Source organism: Pieris napi, chromosome 7 (genome assembly GCF_905475465.1).
Source record: "Pieris napi chromosome 7, ilPieNapi1.2, whole genome shotgun sequence".
In the NCBI taxonomy this organism is placed as follows: Eukaryota; Metazoa; Arthropoda; class Insecta; order Lepidoptera; family Pieridae; genus Pieris; species Pieris napi.
Genome location: NC_062240.1, coordinates 456,906 through 472,488, shown reverse-complemented (window position 1 = coordinate 472,488; position 15,583 = coordinate 456,906). Strand labels below are relative to the sequence as shown.

Here is a 15,583-nt window from a genome sequence, read left to right as displayed (position 1 = left end):
ATGTGTTTTTCTTGTAACTTAAGCATTTCTTAGTGCTTGTTCACGTTGACTCGCGGTCGCGGTCAAAGTGTTCACATACGAAAGGCACGTGCGGTCTAAGTAGCGCCATATGTTAGATATTTCGTGACCGCGCCCACGAGTCAACGTGAACAAGTACTAAGTCGGTGGAAGTTATAAAACTTGACTTAGCTTAGTCCGTATCGGTGATTATTATTTTTCTTAAATAAATTAGTTCTCAATAAATAACCAACGCGTAGAAATCCAGGGCATTTATTGTATAAAAACAGAATTCCCTTTTTAAAAACCAATCTTGAATCGTGTTCGCCCTTAAGAATAAATGCAAAACATACTGAAAAAACAGTATTTTACAACCAATTACGACATTGCTTGCGTTCGGTGTGCTATCTATGAGTCCCATAAAATAAATAAAAATTAAAACAACAACTTTAACTTGACATTTATTTACATTTATATCAACAAAACGGGTGTTGTATAAAACAGTTCTTTTTTTACATCGATTGTACATGGGATAGGATATAGGTGCCTTACATTAAGGAAAAATATATTTACTTCGGCATTAGCGATATGACTTTGTTTGACCGTGACGCCATATTGTATTTTTAATATTAAAAAACTGTATTCTAACAAAAGTGTACAATGCTTAAAGTAATCGAAAATTCTTAATTCATAAAGACCCGTGGAGATTTGTCAATAACTTCAGTAGTTGAATATCGAATAACGTAACGTAAGTGTTACTTAATCCCCCTTAAATCTCACTACCTTTAGACATTTGCCACCGTAGAAATAAATCTTTTGTAATTTAATGAAACATTTAAAAGATAACATTACGATTGAAATTTAATCAAAAATTGTAATTGAATGAACACTATCGAAAATGCAGTACCATAGGTAAGGTAACTTAATTATAACATGAAAAAACATCAACGCCGTAGCGGTCGAGCCTGAAAAGCCTTGTACCTAATCAATGTTTTTTTTTCTGTACAAATCTAACAGTTTTATCGATTTTACAAAGTACAACAACAATGGATTCTCACCAGAGACACCTAACTATAGTTAAGTTAAAATTTATACATTTCATTATCTAGCTTACGCTTCAAATTCACCGAGTTTTTGACGCGTCGTTTTCCTCTTACTCATCAGTTTAATCCATAAGAATCAAGTTTGGAGAGTTATCTCCAAAACGTAAAAAGTCGGTGAAGAACGAACATAGTCTATTCACAATGTGGCCAGTAGCCGACTTTTATTTATAAAGAAATAATTTAAAAACTCAAGCCGATCACTGAACAAATTCATATAGTATCTTTCAAATTTTACACCGTCATCTACAAAGTAGTTTGTCTATTTCCTAAAACAATATGCGAAGAATGCTGTTTCGCAGAACGACCCGTTTCAATAAATTAAATTAAATGTTAGTTTTGATAATATGTTTGATATGAATAAAGAAAAGGGAACTTATTCAGTCTAAATATTGGTATTGTTTTGTTCAGACACCGAGACCAGACTAAAATTAACAATTGCTACGGCTCCACTTAGGTGCTCCATGATCATCAGTACCTGCATCGCTATCTAAGGGCTCTAGTGGGGCCGCAACTTAAGACTATAAATAAAGTTATACAATATAATTTGCTAAATATAAGTACAGTAAAAGCCAGAATAAATTGTAAATAACATGATTTTTTTCAGTAGTATGTCACATCATAGCAATACCGATCGTAAAACTCGTTGTCAAACAATTGTAATATAAAAATCACGCAAACGGTAGATGGCGCTATCCTCAAAATAGTTTCGTTATTAACCAGTTAGAATAACTGCAACTCTCAATTTGCCGAAATTAACGTTTACAATTGGCACAAATCTAAGTAGTATTAAAATATGTTTTTAATTTAATTTTCTAAATAACTTTTATAAGAAAATTATACGAACACTTAATTTTAACAAGAAACATCTAATCAAATATGGTGTAAAGTCCCACGTAAGTGCCATATATATATATATATACATTTTTTTAAACATACTAAACATAGTAAAAGCAGAATTGAGCATATGTGCTAAGTGGTCGTCGCTAAACGAATAGAAGTTGAAAGAAAGTGAAACTTACACAAACTTAGTATAAGATATTAAATACTTAAATACTAAGACATTTTGACTATATCAGCGTTCGATGTTCCGAGGTGTGGTCATTTGCGATAAAAAGTTCATCTGTCTAGAATTTCTTTTACAGAAATTATAACCCGTATTCCTAAACCTCAAACTTAGTAGATAAACAATCATTTGACAAGTTTTTAAACTAGATTCGGTTCCATATACGTCTCGGAATACGCCTTTTATAGTTCTACGAATCGAAGCTTTGTTAAAACACATGTTAAGTACACTACGACAGACAACAAGGTAAACAATAAACACATTGATCACTTTGAGATCATCTTATTAACCTAAAACCTTATTTTGAAATCAAAGAACTCTAAAAGTCTGCTTTAAAAAATGGCCACATTTGTTGGTAACAAATACAGGTATATTTGAAAATAACATATTTATTTATTCGTAGTAACAAGTAGTAAATAATAACTATAATTACTTCATGCCCAAGTTCGTTAACTTAGAACGGCCTGTTCTCTTTTGATTGAAAATAGGCCGCTACAAATTGCCGAACATTGGCCTCAGTACCAAAACGGTAGTGCGGCTCTTTGGACTAAAACTTAAATTAAAAATATGACACTCGTTGAAAAGAAGTTATCTCAGCTCTTTGGCGTCTTCGTTTATTGGTTTTAGAACGCAACTAAATAGAATATGACTTAAAATTTAATAATAAAATAACACGATAGCTATAAATGATTTTGGGGAATACTTTGGAAACGATAATTTTTTTGCTGAGGTCAACATTAAAAAATACTAAGCGTGAGTTGTGATCGATAAAGAGTCGGCAATTTAGTGTTATCAAATTTGGGACAAAAAATGTGAATACTGCACGTTCTCGCTTAGTATTAGTTATTTCCAGTTAACACTCAGCATCGACACAAACCTTAAGCTTACACTTATTAGTTAACAACTGTGCACATGGACTCATTTCCTTACAGCTAGCCGTTCGAGTGCACCGGATACATCACAACAAATGTCAAACAACCATTTCGTTCACAACTCACTCGCCACCGTTCATCTAGTACGGTCTCGAGAGCTCTTTCGAACGTTTCAATTGAACTTTGAGTCTCTTTGTACCGATTTGGAATCCGTTCATGGCCTGTATCGCGGCCTGCGCCGACGCGGCGTTGTCGTACGAGACGAAACCGAAACACTTCGAGAGGTTCGTCTGTTTGTCTATGAACACTTTGGCGGATATCACGTGGCCGAAGGGCAGGAAGGTGGACGCGAGGTCCGTGTCCGTGAACTCCTGCGGCAGGTGGTAGATGAACAGGTTGCCGCCCTCCGGGCCTATAAGTTAAATAGGGATGGTAAGGTACAAATAGATCACGACTTATACAATTGAGAACTAAGAACGATCTTAGGGAGCGTTCAAGTATTACGTAACGAATTTGGGGTGGTCTTTTTGTAAAACGTTACGATGCGGGGAATCGTTTCCTTGAATTACGCGTTATTGTTAATATTATTTTCGACTTTCCAGTACTTTACACCACATAATGGTAACTTTTAGGTATAAAGAGTCACTAGGTGATCAGGAAACGTTTTACTATACTTGGGTACAGAAAAACGTTACGGCGCGTTACATGGGGCGGGGGGTCAAATAATCTCCAAAAATTGCGTGACGTAATACTTGAACGCTGCCTTAGATGGTTTCTATAAATATGTAATTTTTAATATTAGCTAGCTATATCTATCAAGTATTGTCCCACCTTCAACCTGCTTCCCAGCAGCTGCAGCAGCGGCGGTACCAAGCACAGACCCCAAGGGCGCTGCAGCGAAAGTACCAAACTGTGCCGCGTACGCAGAGCTTAGAGGTTCAGCTGTTGACCCTGAAAATATATTAATCATTTTTTATAATTTTCAATATTATTTATTGGAGATGAAGTTAGGTCCGAGCTAAGATGAGAAAGAAAAAAAGGGAAATGCAATTAAAACAGTAATATAGTGTTAGTTAAAAGTATTCTTAATAACGTAATATAAATCTGTAACAACTCATTACACATTCATGTATTTGAAATTATCGTCTAAGGACGTAAAGCCAATATTCAGTTTTGTAAATAAATTAGGATATGTTCTGTCTTAAATTTAGCAACAAATAACCATGCAAATAAATTGTTTTAATTACTCAAACAGTTAACAAACGACAAACTTAACACTAGGTTAATTCAAATGTTATTTGATATTATTATAATAGACGATGATAGCGATAAAAAGTTGACGACAACTTATGGTTAGTAGAATAACAATGCCAAACAAAAAAAAAAACAATACACAATGATTATTTATAATTCATTTAGCGAACAACAAACCAATGATTCACAGCCTTAGATATGCATCTACAAAGATATTTTTTATCACGTCCTATGCACTATTCACAATTTGTTAAATGAATGCACAGTTTAAAAAGTACTTTTAATAACTAGTCTTTGAGAAACATTTTGTTATAAATGTTGCAGATTTAATCGTTCTATAAATATAATAAATTAATGAATTATGTACATTTAAAAGTCAATTTAAAACAACGTAAAGTTTTCTACATACTACACATTATATAATGATATCTATGCACTATGCACTACAGAAATATAACATCTACCTAACACTAGGTACTGACTAATACCAGTGGCGCTACATCCTCTAAGTGTTGGCTTCAGATTATTGTATCTGTTTCGAGATAATTTTTCTTTACAAGGTGATCAGCCTATGTCTGACGCCGTCGATATTTAGATTTAAGGCATCCCGGTCTCATGATGTTTTACTTCACCGAACAAACGAGTGTTATTTATGCACATAGAAAGTGTCCATTGATGCACAGCCGTCGAATGCACTAAGGGTTGTGAGGTCAACGCTTCAGACACTACGCCAACACTCTCTTATTGAATTAAAATAGTCAGTCGAAAATCTATAATCGAGAAGCACCAGAACCGACATTACATTCTATTTATTTAAGCAATTATTAATAATTAAGTTAAGATTAAGACGTTGGTGAATTACAAAAATGCATTTTCAAAGCCTTGGTAGACGACGGGAAAAGGATAAAATGCACAGAAAACAATACAAGCCAGCCACAGAATATACGATAAATGAGATTTTAAAAAGTAACATTTTTCTTAATTATTGGATATAATAGCCGTATATTCATTTTATTTAATGGACTTTTACGAGTGACAACTCTGCTCTGGAAGTATTTTGCTTGACAGGAAGGGTTTTAGTGCCTAATGTCATTTATTGTTAATATTATTTAGGATGTTGAAGGTAAATAAAGATTTAAGTAAAAGTCAATCTTAGCATTATATAACTCCTGATACATAAGAAGTATATAACGGGAATAATCGTAGCAATGATAAAAGCATCAAAAGAACAAAATAAAACTCATTTATCGCATTCGATGATTCATAAACTCGCATTAGATAAAATTGTCATTCCATAACACAAATTTCAAATCCGGCGATGGATTACCTGTGATGTTAGTCTTTCCGAGAAGACCTGAAGTGTGAAAAAGTTTCGTTATTAAACCTCTTTTTTAATCTGTCAACGTTATAAAGACGCACAATCTGAAAGAGGAAATGTTTGCGGGCGAAAAGAGATCGTTATAAGTACGAATATCTTACGTGGCTACATTCCAATTAGAGATTTGGACAGGTTCAGCAATTAGGAGCGAATTTATGGAGGCGTAATTGTTCCGGGGACGGTAGACGGAAGGGGCCGAGGACGAAGCAAAAACGTCAATTAAGCCTGCCAGATTGATACTTTAAGTATTTTATAGCCTCTATTTACGTTTAAACAAAACTGAAAATACCTTATGCCGAATATTTGAATTTTGATTGCATACTTCAGGAACGATGTTTTCGTACACAATTCTGGTAGTTAAAACTTTTAAATGCAATTTTCTTTGTTAAAGCCACAAGTCCTCTCTAGATAAAATTTCCGTTGAAAGGAATTTTTATGAATATTTCTGTGAAGATATAATTTCATATACTTACATAGTTGTGGCGCTGGAGGCTGTTGGGCCGTAGCGGGGGCCATAGGCGCCGCTTGCGTCACGACCGGGGGCTGCGTAATGGCCGCTAGCGCAGCTAAGTTCTGAACAGACACCGGCGCTAGAAGCCCACTGAGTTGGTCCGATCCACCAATTGTCCCAACCCCACTCACCGCTCCGCCACTAAGCCCTGCGCCATTGAAAGCGATATCTGGGTAGTTAATACCTAAGACACCCAAATAAACGCAAATTAACAAAAATAGGACAACAAAATCAATAAGGTTGTATGGGGTCAAAATAAAAAAGAAAGAAGCGAATCAACTATTTACCTACTACTACAATATTAATTGTAAATAATGTATCACCAAAAAAATGAAAAAATTAAAGGGACAAACTAGGTTAAGCGTAGATATTTAAAATAGGGATAATTGCAAAACTTCCTCAAACTGAATGCGTAATTATCTACTTAGTTTAAATCGGCGCTCGTTTTTAATTATGAAATTGTAGCGTAGTTTTTTAATTATGTACCTACTTTAAAGAATCATTAACTAGGTAATAAAGCTTTAACTTAATTATTCATCTAAGTATATGAAAGCAAAGAATATCCACACAAGCAAGTATATAACCTATTTAAAATGTACTTAAACGTGGTAATACATTTTATGGTGTTGAATGTTTATTTCTTGATTTAATAAGTATAGATTTTCTATTCATGTGTGTAATATCATCGCGAGCCTAAAATATTCTATTACTACCTTACCTTGTAACAACGTTGAGCCTTGGCCTTGTAGAAGCTGTTGCTGCAGTCCAACCGCCTGCAACTGCTGCAACAATTGCAGCTGCGTTGCCGGTGATAAGGCCGCCTCAGAAGGCAGCTGATAAGTCGGCGTCACAGGCGTCAGGCCCCAGAGGCTCGCCTGCATTGCTTGCAGTTTCTTTTGTTCTTTTTCTTTTTGCGTATCCGCGAATTTCACAACAAGTGGTGCTGAACAACCTTCCATGGTTTGGCTGTGATGAAGCGTCTGGAATTATGTAAATTAAATGTTAAAGTAGTTTTGTGTGAACTAAATAATAATAACACTAGTAAAGTCGCGACTTGTAAAAAAAATTTCATATTTTGTGAAACGTCACAATGGTTAAAAGCAGATTGAACTAAAAATATTACTTTAAATATCATATTATGTACTATTTATGTATTAAATCTTGCCTTATGTATTAATCTTATATACTTTTTTTTATTTGACAAAGTATTGTTAATTGTACCTTAATAGCAGCAATTGCAGCTTGTTTAGAGACGAATGTTACAAATGCACACCCTTTGCTTTGGCCCTGTGCGTCCCTTAGCACTGTACATTCCTCTATAGCGCCGTGTCCCGCGAACAACGATCTAACATCATTCTCTGATAGCTTCTTGTTGAGCATTCCCACAAATAACTTGCGCTCTGAAAAAGAAAAATAGTCTCTATTAAAATGCTGTCAAAAATAATTCTAGTAAATTTTAATATCTGTGGTATCTTATATCATTCTAATAGAAGGATATTTTAAATTTATTCCGTCTTTTGAGATCTGAAACCATGATACAAAATATATAATGAGGGAACAGCCCTTCACCCTTTTTGTTTCAATATTCACACCGTATTATTGTATTTTATCTCGCATCCAGTCGACAAACAACGGCGAATCCCTATTAAATTACATTCATATCTGAACGCAAACGCTAAATCCCGTTGCTGGGTAATTTTAACGCTAAAAAATATTGCACATATTCTTTGTCTACGAGCAATCATGTCACGCTTGAGCTTTTATCATGGCCGCGGGGTTCAATTCCGTTTCCTTATATTAAATAATAAATCGTAGACGACACATGTTGCGCTTGTAAAACAACTTCGCTCGCGACCACCGTACAATTATTTGTGGTGGCCCAAGTAGTTTTCAACCGAATATTTATAAAATATTTAAGAAAATCCTCGTAGAGTTCACAGTATTCCAATGTAAGAGACAAATATTATGAATGATTTATTAGCCCTTGTCGCACTCGCATAAGTATTTGCATCACACTTTGCAAGGTGCATTGTGATAGAGACAACTGGCGCGAATCCCCTCAAGTGCTACTGAAATATGCATCCTGTGAGCCTGACTAGCGTTGCAAACTTACTAATAAATTAATAGATACAATGTTTTTGAATCGCATACATCTTTTGTTCAGCAAGAACTGAAAGTGTTAGCAATCTTTTTAAAACACATAAGATAAACCCTAGCAAAATAAGTGTTTTTAAATTAGAAGAGTGTTTAATGGACGGGGCTTTCGAGAAGCATCCCGGTTTAGGAAGGTTCTAGAAATGTTTACTCGTAGAACGACGCGAGCGCGCCTTTATGAATACAAAGAACATGCAGGTCACGTAACATTTTGTCAAGCAAAGAATTTCACCTGTATGTTGGTAGTTTTAATACATTTTTATTTTTAATAAATAAAGCATTATTCAAGGATGAATATCACTCATATTATCTATATATACATACATATACATAAACTGAAGTTTAGTTTACCGTCTACAAGTCAATATAATTAACTAAATAGGCGGTATAACTATAAATTTGACACAAAATAAATGTTTAATGTTTTAAAACATTTCCTGAATCAGTCAGATATTATGACAAGCACGGAATATGCTTTTAGTAGAATATCAACTTCACAAGCGACATTTGATACCATGTTATTTTACACGTAAAATTCTAACACATTAGCATTTATTTTCGATAGTGGGCCAATATTTTATAAAAATTGTTTTTACCAACTTTACTGACAATGGATGTATTTTTATTTGTTTCATCCCAAATGTTTGATGGTGCTTACATTTTATATTCAAAGTCACACCAAAATTCATAAGACTCTCAAACCATTTCGTGTTTATCGATAAGAGTCGGTGGGAAATCCGGTAGTTTCACTCACTGACAAGTATTTTAATCTACTTTTCGTATTAGCATTAATTAATAATTCAATGCCATTCAGTTTCAGGTTTCCGTTCTATTTCTATGTTGATAAACCGAGTGTTCTATTACATAACCACTGGAAATGCACGGCTAAGTAAAGGCGAGACCTATTTAAAACAAAAGCTAAATAAGCAACCAAAGTGGCACCTAATTAGAATATTCGAGCCACTCAACGGCGGCTAATCAGTTTAAATGGCCAAGTAATTGTGTGCTCAGTACAAATAACGCTTTAAAATGTTAATGCCTTAAGTGCACTACGGCCGAGGGAGGGCAGAGTCGTTAAACAATTTACATAGATTGCCAAATGACAGCCTCTAGTTAACTTCCATGTTTCGAAGGATAACCTGAGACCCAAAATCCCAAAAGTTCAGAAAAACAAACAAATAATTTTACAATATGTGCACACTGCACACATGTATGAACCCTATTAAATTGATATTCCGCCTGGAAGCTGCAGCGCTATAACATTAGTTTATATAGTATTGTTACCTCAATTATCTCACAAAGACCATTGATAAGGCAAAGTAGTGAATAAAACAAGAGATTAACCCAACAGGGTCGACCCAAAACAGTCGAATAATTAAATTTTAAGAGCATAGTTTAGTTAATTAGCGGTATCGGCTAACAGGACAATATTACGCAAAATTTGAGTTTTCATAATTATAGTTGCTTATTTCCTCCATCAAAATCCCAATTGAAACAGACGTTTTTGTTATAGGCCTGTAATAACTGTATCTTTCTTTTATTATTATTAGTTTTAACAATAAGAAAATACGTAATCTAACGAAACGTTTATTTGTATAAACTCTTTTGCATAAAAAAACGGGCCCCTAAAGAAATTCACGTTCAAAGGTCGATGTCAGTTCATTAAATGAAATGTAATTGTCTAACGTAGTCTAATGTATACTTATAATCATGTAAATTAATACGCTTGAAGTGAATTCTGGCAAGGTCTTTTTTAAATTAAATAAAGTTAAAAATGTAAAAACCTAATTACTAGTGTGCCCTAATCTTGCCAAAATGACAGCTTGCGTCGTTCTGGGCATGCTTTCCACGATGTTTTTAATAACGTTTTAAACAATAGGTTCCCACTCTGCTGCATTCACTCTTTTTAGCTCCCTGATGTTCTGTGGAGCAGGTTGCACTGATCTTACTCTCTAAAATTATTGATCTTTTTAGAACATCATAGACATGCTCAATTTGATTAAGGACAGGACCAGCTGGCCCATTTAAACGACGGAACCTAACTTCTTGCATGTTCGCTACCACGTCGCCAGAACAGTGCGGGCGAGCATTGTCCTTAGGTGGAGTTTAGTTGTGAAATAATAGAGCTATCGGACAAGGTGACTTGAAGTGCTACGCGTTAGGTATTGACTCAAATACGATTATATTATACATTGTTAATTTAAAAAACCATTATTGATAACAACAATTTATGATTTGAGCAAACCCAAAGGAGATATCTAGTCGTTTTTAAATACGTTTCCGCGTCATGTGCACACATCGCACACTTCAAGGCTTCACGCCCTAAGTGGAGTGTCATGGAAGCGATACGCCAACATATTGTGCACACACGGCACACTTACATACAATTAGCACTTCGACGCTGCCTTCTTAATATCAACTATAAACCTACTTCACCTACTTGCTAACATACACCGAGGACACGTTGTACTATATTACCAAGTGATTATGTTATATTATAAAATACAAGAAAATTAATACTTTTTATCACGATTTTTAACTCGAAAATTAATTGATGATTGAAGACTAAAATTGTCAGAATCATGGCAATCGACGATGAAGAATATATCTAGCAGATGATATAATATATTATTTATGCTTTTTTTCCTTGCTTGTATGTAATTTCTGATTGATGATATAGATGATATCTTACAAACACACACAAAACATGTATTTAGCTTAAAATAATCCGTATTCAGTAGAAAATTATTAAAAAGACACTTTAGTAAGAACCAAAGTAAAGTTCATATAACCCTTAAGAAAAATCCTCTTAAATAAGTAGCAAAAAACGCTTTATTATCTAATACAACATGAATAAAGTGAAAACAATCGAGTTCTGTATAAAAAAGAGTTTTCAAAAAACATCAACACTCGAAACAAATTGCAAAAGGAGAAGGTCATTTCTTGTCTGTCGCCGGTTAAATAGAAAAGGTGCAAAACCTAAATGAGCTCTGAATAGTACTTAGAGCTCGCTGCGAATGCGCGGCTAAAGTTCAAAATCCATCTCTTGCAGACGGCAGTGAGGTTAATTACTTCTTTATTAAGTAGTTTCAGTATCGTTGGAATTAGTTAAACGCTCGTCGAGTTTGTCTAGTTCCGTCGCAGATTAAGCCCGCAAAGGTAAGTGCAAAAGAGCAAGTGGCAGTTGAGATGAATATGGATAAACTCGTTTAGAGTTAACTTCTTAAAAGCGTTTTCTTCAGTTAAAGTTAAAGTATTAAGAGTATCGCTGGTTTAATAGAAAGTGTGATATTATAGGAGGATTAATTTTTTTTTTTAAATAATAAGTTAAAAAAAAAAAATCGTATTCCATAAGAATATTCAAGTATAGTAAATGCGGATAAAGCTAACATAGGAGCACAAATTTTTAAGCCGTCCCCAATTACTTTACTTCGTTGACTACGTGAAAATCCGTTTAAGCGATTTACTCACGACTGCGTACCTACAGTTGATCTTATTAGCCCGACGCGTTCGCCATACGAATGGAGCCAGCTACGTGGATACTTCGTGATCAGTGTTGCCAGATAATTAACTGAAATCTCCTTTAATTGTAAGTTGTATTATCTCACTGTAAATTGTAGGTTAGAAAAGAATACAGATAGGTCGGCATTTAGGTAAACCTTTTTAATTTTTTTAAATCTCTGCTACACAATACATGTGTAGGACAATAGCAGAAATATCCTCCAGTATTTTATGAGAAATAAAATCGATTCTGAGTCAAGGTAAAAACTTGCAAAGTGTTAGGACTTCTCCGCACTATGATATCGTTCACTGCCCGCAAGTCATTTTCGACGGCATTGATACGATTAAAAACTAATCCCATTTCGGTACGATGCCATTTCCTTCCGACCGTTCCAGCGCAAAGCTGGCGCACGTAATAAAATACCGTCGAATTAGATAAACACTGCGAGCAGCGGGTCTTTCTGCATTTGAGGGGTAATTTGCAAAGCCTGCGCCCCGAGAGAGAGAGAGGATGAAAGAATTCGTTTGTTGAGGGAAATATTTCGCACTGTGAAATACGTTGCGGTGCGAATGAAAAATCATCTCCAAGGAGGCGGTAGTCGGAATAGCGTGCACCACCCGCCGGGGAATCGCCGCCGAAAGATTTGCGAATTTAATATTGTTTTCCGCGTTGGCACCGCTCCAACGTGTGGCCAATTTGAGCAACGTGACACTAAATAACGTAAATGCGGATCATTAGATTATTGTTCGACATTACACCTCTAATACTCTATGAAGTTTCTTCTAATATCGAGTGTTGTTTAACTTTTCCCTTAACCTTTAAATCGTCAGCACGTGTAGTGTACTTAATGAATACAATTCAGAAATTAGTTTTTTTGTTGTCAATACAATTCTTTAAAGGGCACAAAGTTGCGTCAAAAGACACGGCCAAAACATAACAGCTATTTAACTCATACCCTCGATTAAGCGATGTAATGAAACAAAAACTGTATAAGGTATGTAAACTATAGAGGTTAGTTCGATTACGATCCAACAAACCTTTAAATATACTAACCCGTTAGCTGAAGAGTCTATTTACCAATCGCTTGTGTCCATTTTGAACAACCATGTTTTGTTATCTCGGAAAATTGAAAATTCCTGAATGTCATCGGATTGTTAGCCATGCATTCAAACATTCCAAGCGTGAATTCAACATCTGATAGTGTTCATTTCACCTGGAGGCTGCTCGACATTTAAATTGAAATGCTTCACTTGAGTTAGTGACGTCACAGGAAATTACATCCACTACACTTCTCTCCGACATCCACCTAGCTCGTGTCTTTGTACTAGAACGCATTTTCTGACACCTAATAATTAAGATACTTTATCTGGTAAAATCAATTATTCAATATAATGTAGATTTTAGGTGTTGTCTTCGTGTGCGTGTGTTTCTCACACACTAATACTCATTTCGACATTACCAACCACATTCGTTGAATGTAAATTGTGAAATAGTGTGAATACACCACTAACAGTTGTTTAAACTCAACGTCACCTAATTTACTTTTAGTGAAGTGACAAAACATAATATATTTTATATTCTAGCGATTTTTGTAACGGTAGCAATTTGTGCTTACGTAACTCGTAATTAAATATTGTTACTGTTACTGAGAAGCTGTCGGAAATCAAAACACTGCGTTTTTTTTAAATAGAGTAGTTTGTGAATCAAGGAAACCTGCTATTAATATTAATTGGATTTTGATTTCGAATAGATTTCGAACGAAACGAAAACAAAAAAAAACAAATTTCGTAATAATATTCTTGATTCAATATGTTAAACTATTCGTATTTTCTGGTAATTACAAAGTTATAAAGCGTGGTAAATGCCTGGAGAAATAACACAAAACGAAATAGAATAAAAAAAAATTTAGATCGTCTATGGCCTGCACTATCAGTTCGTCTTCACCAAGTTAAGTAACTATGTCCAAAATGTCTATCTGTTTAACGTGGAACACTGTGAGTTTTAAAACAATATAGGAATAGCTTCGATGTATATGGGGCCCATACATTAAAATAAAAAATCGGTTCACCGGTTACAAATATCTCATAGAGACTTCAACAAGAATAGTAGTAGTGGTCTGTGTATCTTTAAGACGCAATCAATAACATGCAATCATCTACGGCGTCCCGCAGCGACCCTCCATCTTCCGTTCGAGGGATGCTGTTCCGCACGGAAACGCACCGAGACGTTTCATTTCCACATGGAACGGCGTGGAATTGAATAAATTTGAATAAGCACATAGCGTGAAAGATTTTATATGACTCGTTAAGAGGGTAAGGTTACATAGCAATATACTTATAGCGCTCCAGTCGACACAATACACAACACACAATACACAACTGTAATATATTTAAATTTAAAATATTACACATCTATATACATTTATTCTTTAATAAAATATATACAGTATAAAAAGTAAACTCAGTTTCCCGTATTCCAATTCAATAAAAAAATAAAACTTTTTAAACAAATATTTAAAAAGGCTTGGCTGAAGGCCGAAATCAATATTGCAAGTTGCGTATTTTGAAAGAAACAAAGTAACACCAACAGTACCTGAAGATACATTTAATAAGTACGGTAGATTGCATAAGTACGGTAGATTGCATTTCTCTTGAAACAATTTTTAATGACACAAACAACAAAATATGTATTAAATTTTGACATTTAAGAGTCAAGACATATATTTTAAGCCTTCTACATTATAACACTGGCATTTAGATTGAATCGCTCAGGAATACACTTAAAACACTTGTATTTTATCGGAAGAGTTCAGTTGTGCAGCCAATTTAAACAATGCATTATGCAACACCGTGTGACTGCGACTGTATGGAAAATAATTCCATAACGTTAGACACAAAAAGTTACATATCAATTCGATTACTAAATCAGCTTTATTTTAGTTAAAAACAATATGCTGAATTGGTTGTATACGTGGGACAAACTTTGTTTGTATTCCTTAAAAAATGCTGGCATTAAACGAAAGTCCGAAATGTAAATGCTATCATAAGACTGGTGCAAATAAATTATTTCTAACATTCACCGTATAGACATAACAAATTAAACATGAAATGGAAAGCGTCATTGTTCCATAACATTTTCTCACGAGTGTGACATCTGATGCAATTTTCATTTTTATTCTTACTTGGATATATTTTATGGCCGCTTTCGTGTCTAAATTGGTCACGCACTACCATTATACGAGACAAGCTATAAAGTCTACGATTGAGTCCCAGGAAAACAATTCTAATTCTACCATGGGCGGTAGTATAACTTAACATTAGCTGAAAAAAAGGAAGATCAGGCAAGAACATTACATTTATCTACGGCTTGCTTCAATAGAGGTTATTTAGAAAAGTGCATAGTGCACACGAGTTTTCATGTCTATGATTCTATGTACCTACTTGTACTTCATAAGTCGCATGTACTTCTTGAATTTTTATTTTATTCCGTGAATGCAGAATTGGACTAATAAATTTAGGCATCTCACAAATAATACCTGTACTATATAGGTAGGTTTACAGTATTGCATCAACGCCTAGCTCGTGTCGACAAGGGTGACAATAATTAAGTATAAATACAAATGACAAGTTTTTTCGTTTCAACATTCATAATCCTTTTTTTTAAAGACATAAATCCCTTCACATAAAATGCAAACAAATTACGATCGTTTTCAAATTTATATACGTGTATATTAAACGTTAAGGCTGACT

At 34.5% G+C, this 15,583-nt stretch overlaps 1 protein-coding gene across 7 annotated transcripts in view; it reads right to left on the bottom strand.

Annotated features, from left to right (window-relative positions):
• Positions 1-445: 445 nt before the first annotated feature.
• LOC125051432 (CUGBP Elav-like family member 2) overlaps positions 446-15,583 on the bottom strand; it is a 222,034-nt gene continuing 206,896 nt past the window's right edge. For 5 of the 7 annotated variants that reach the window (XM_047651734.1, XM_047651736.1, XM_047651730.1 and 2 more), the window contains 6 exons: positions 7,400-7,578; positions 6,897-7,158; positions 6,141-6,362; positions 5,617-5,643; positions 3,867-3,986; positions 446-3,447 (listed from right to left, as the gene is read on the bottom strand). In XM_047651734.1, coding sequence (XP_047507690.1) covers positions 3,176-3,447; positions 3,867-3,986; positions 5,617-5,643; positions 6,141-6,362; positions 6,897-7,158; positions 7,400-7,578 — 1,082 coding nt within the window. In that variant the 3' untranslated portion in view covers positions 446-3,175. The remainder of the gene's footprint in view (positions 3,448-3,866; positions 3,987-5,616; positions 5,644-6,140; positions 6,363-6,896; positions 7,159-7,399; positions 7,579-15,583) is intronic. The other 2 variants (XM_047651733.1, XM_047651731.1) reach the window with 2 other exon arrangements.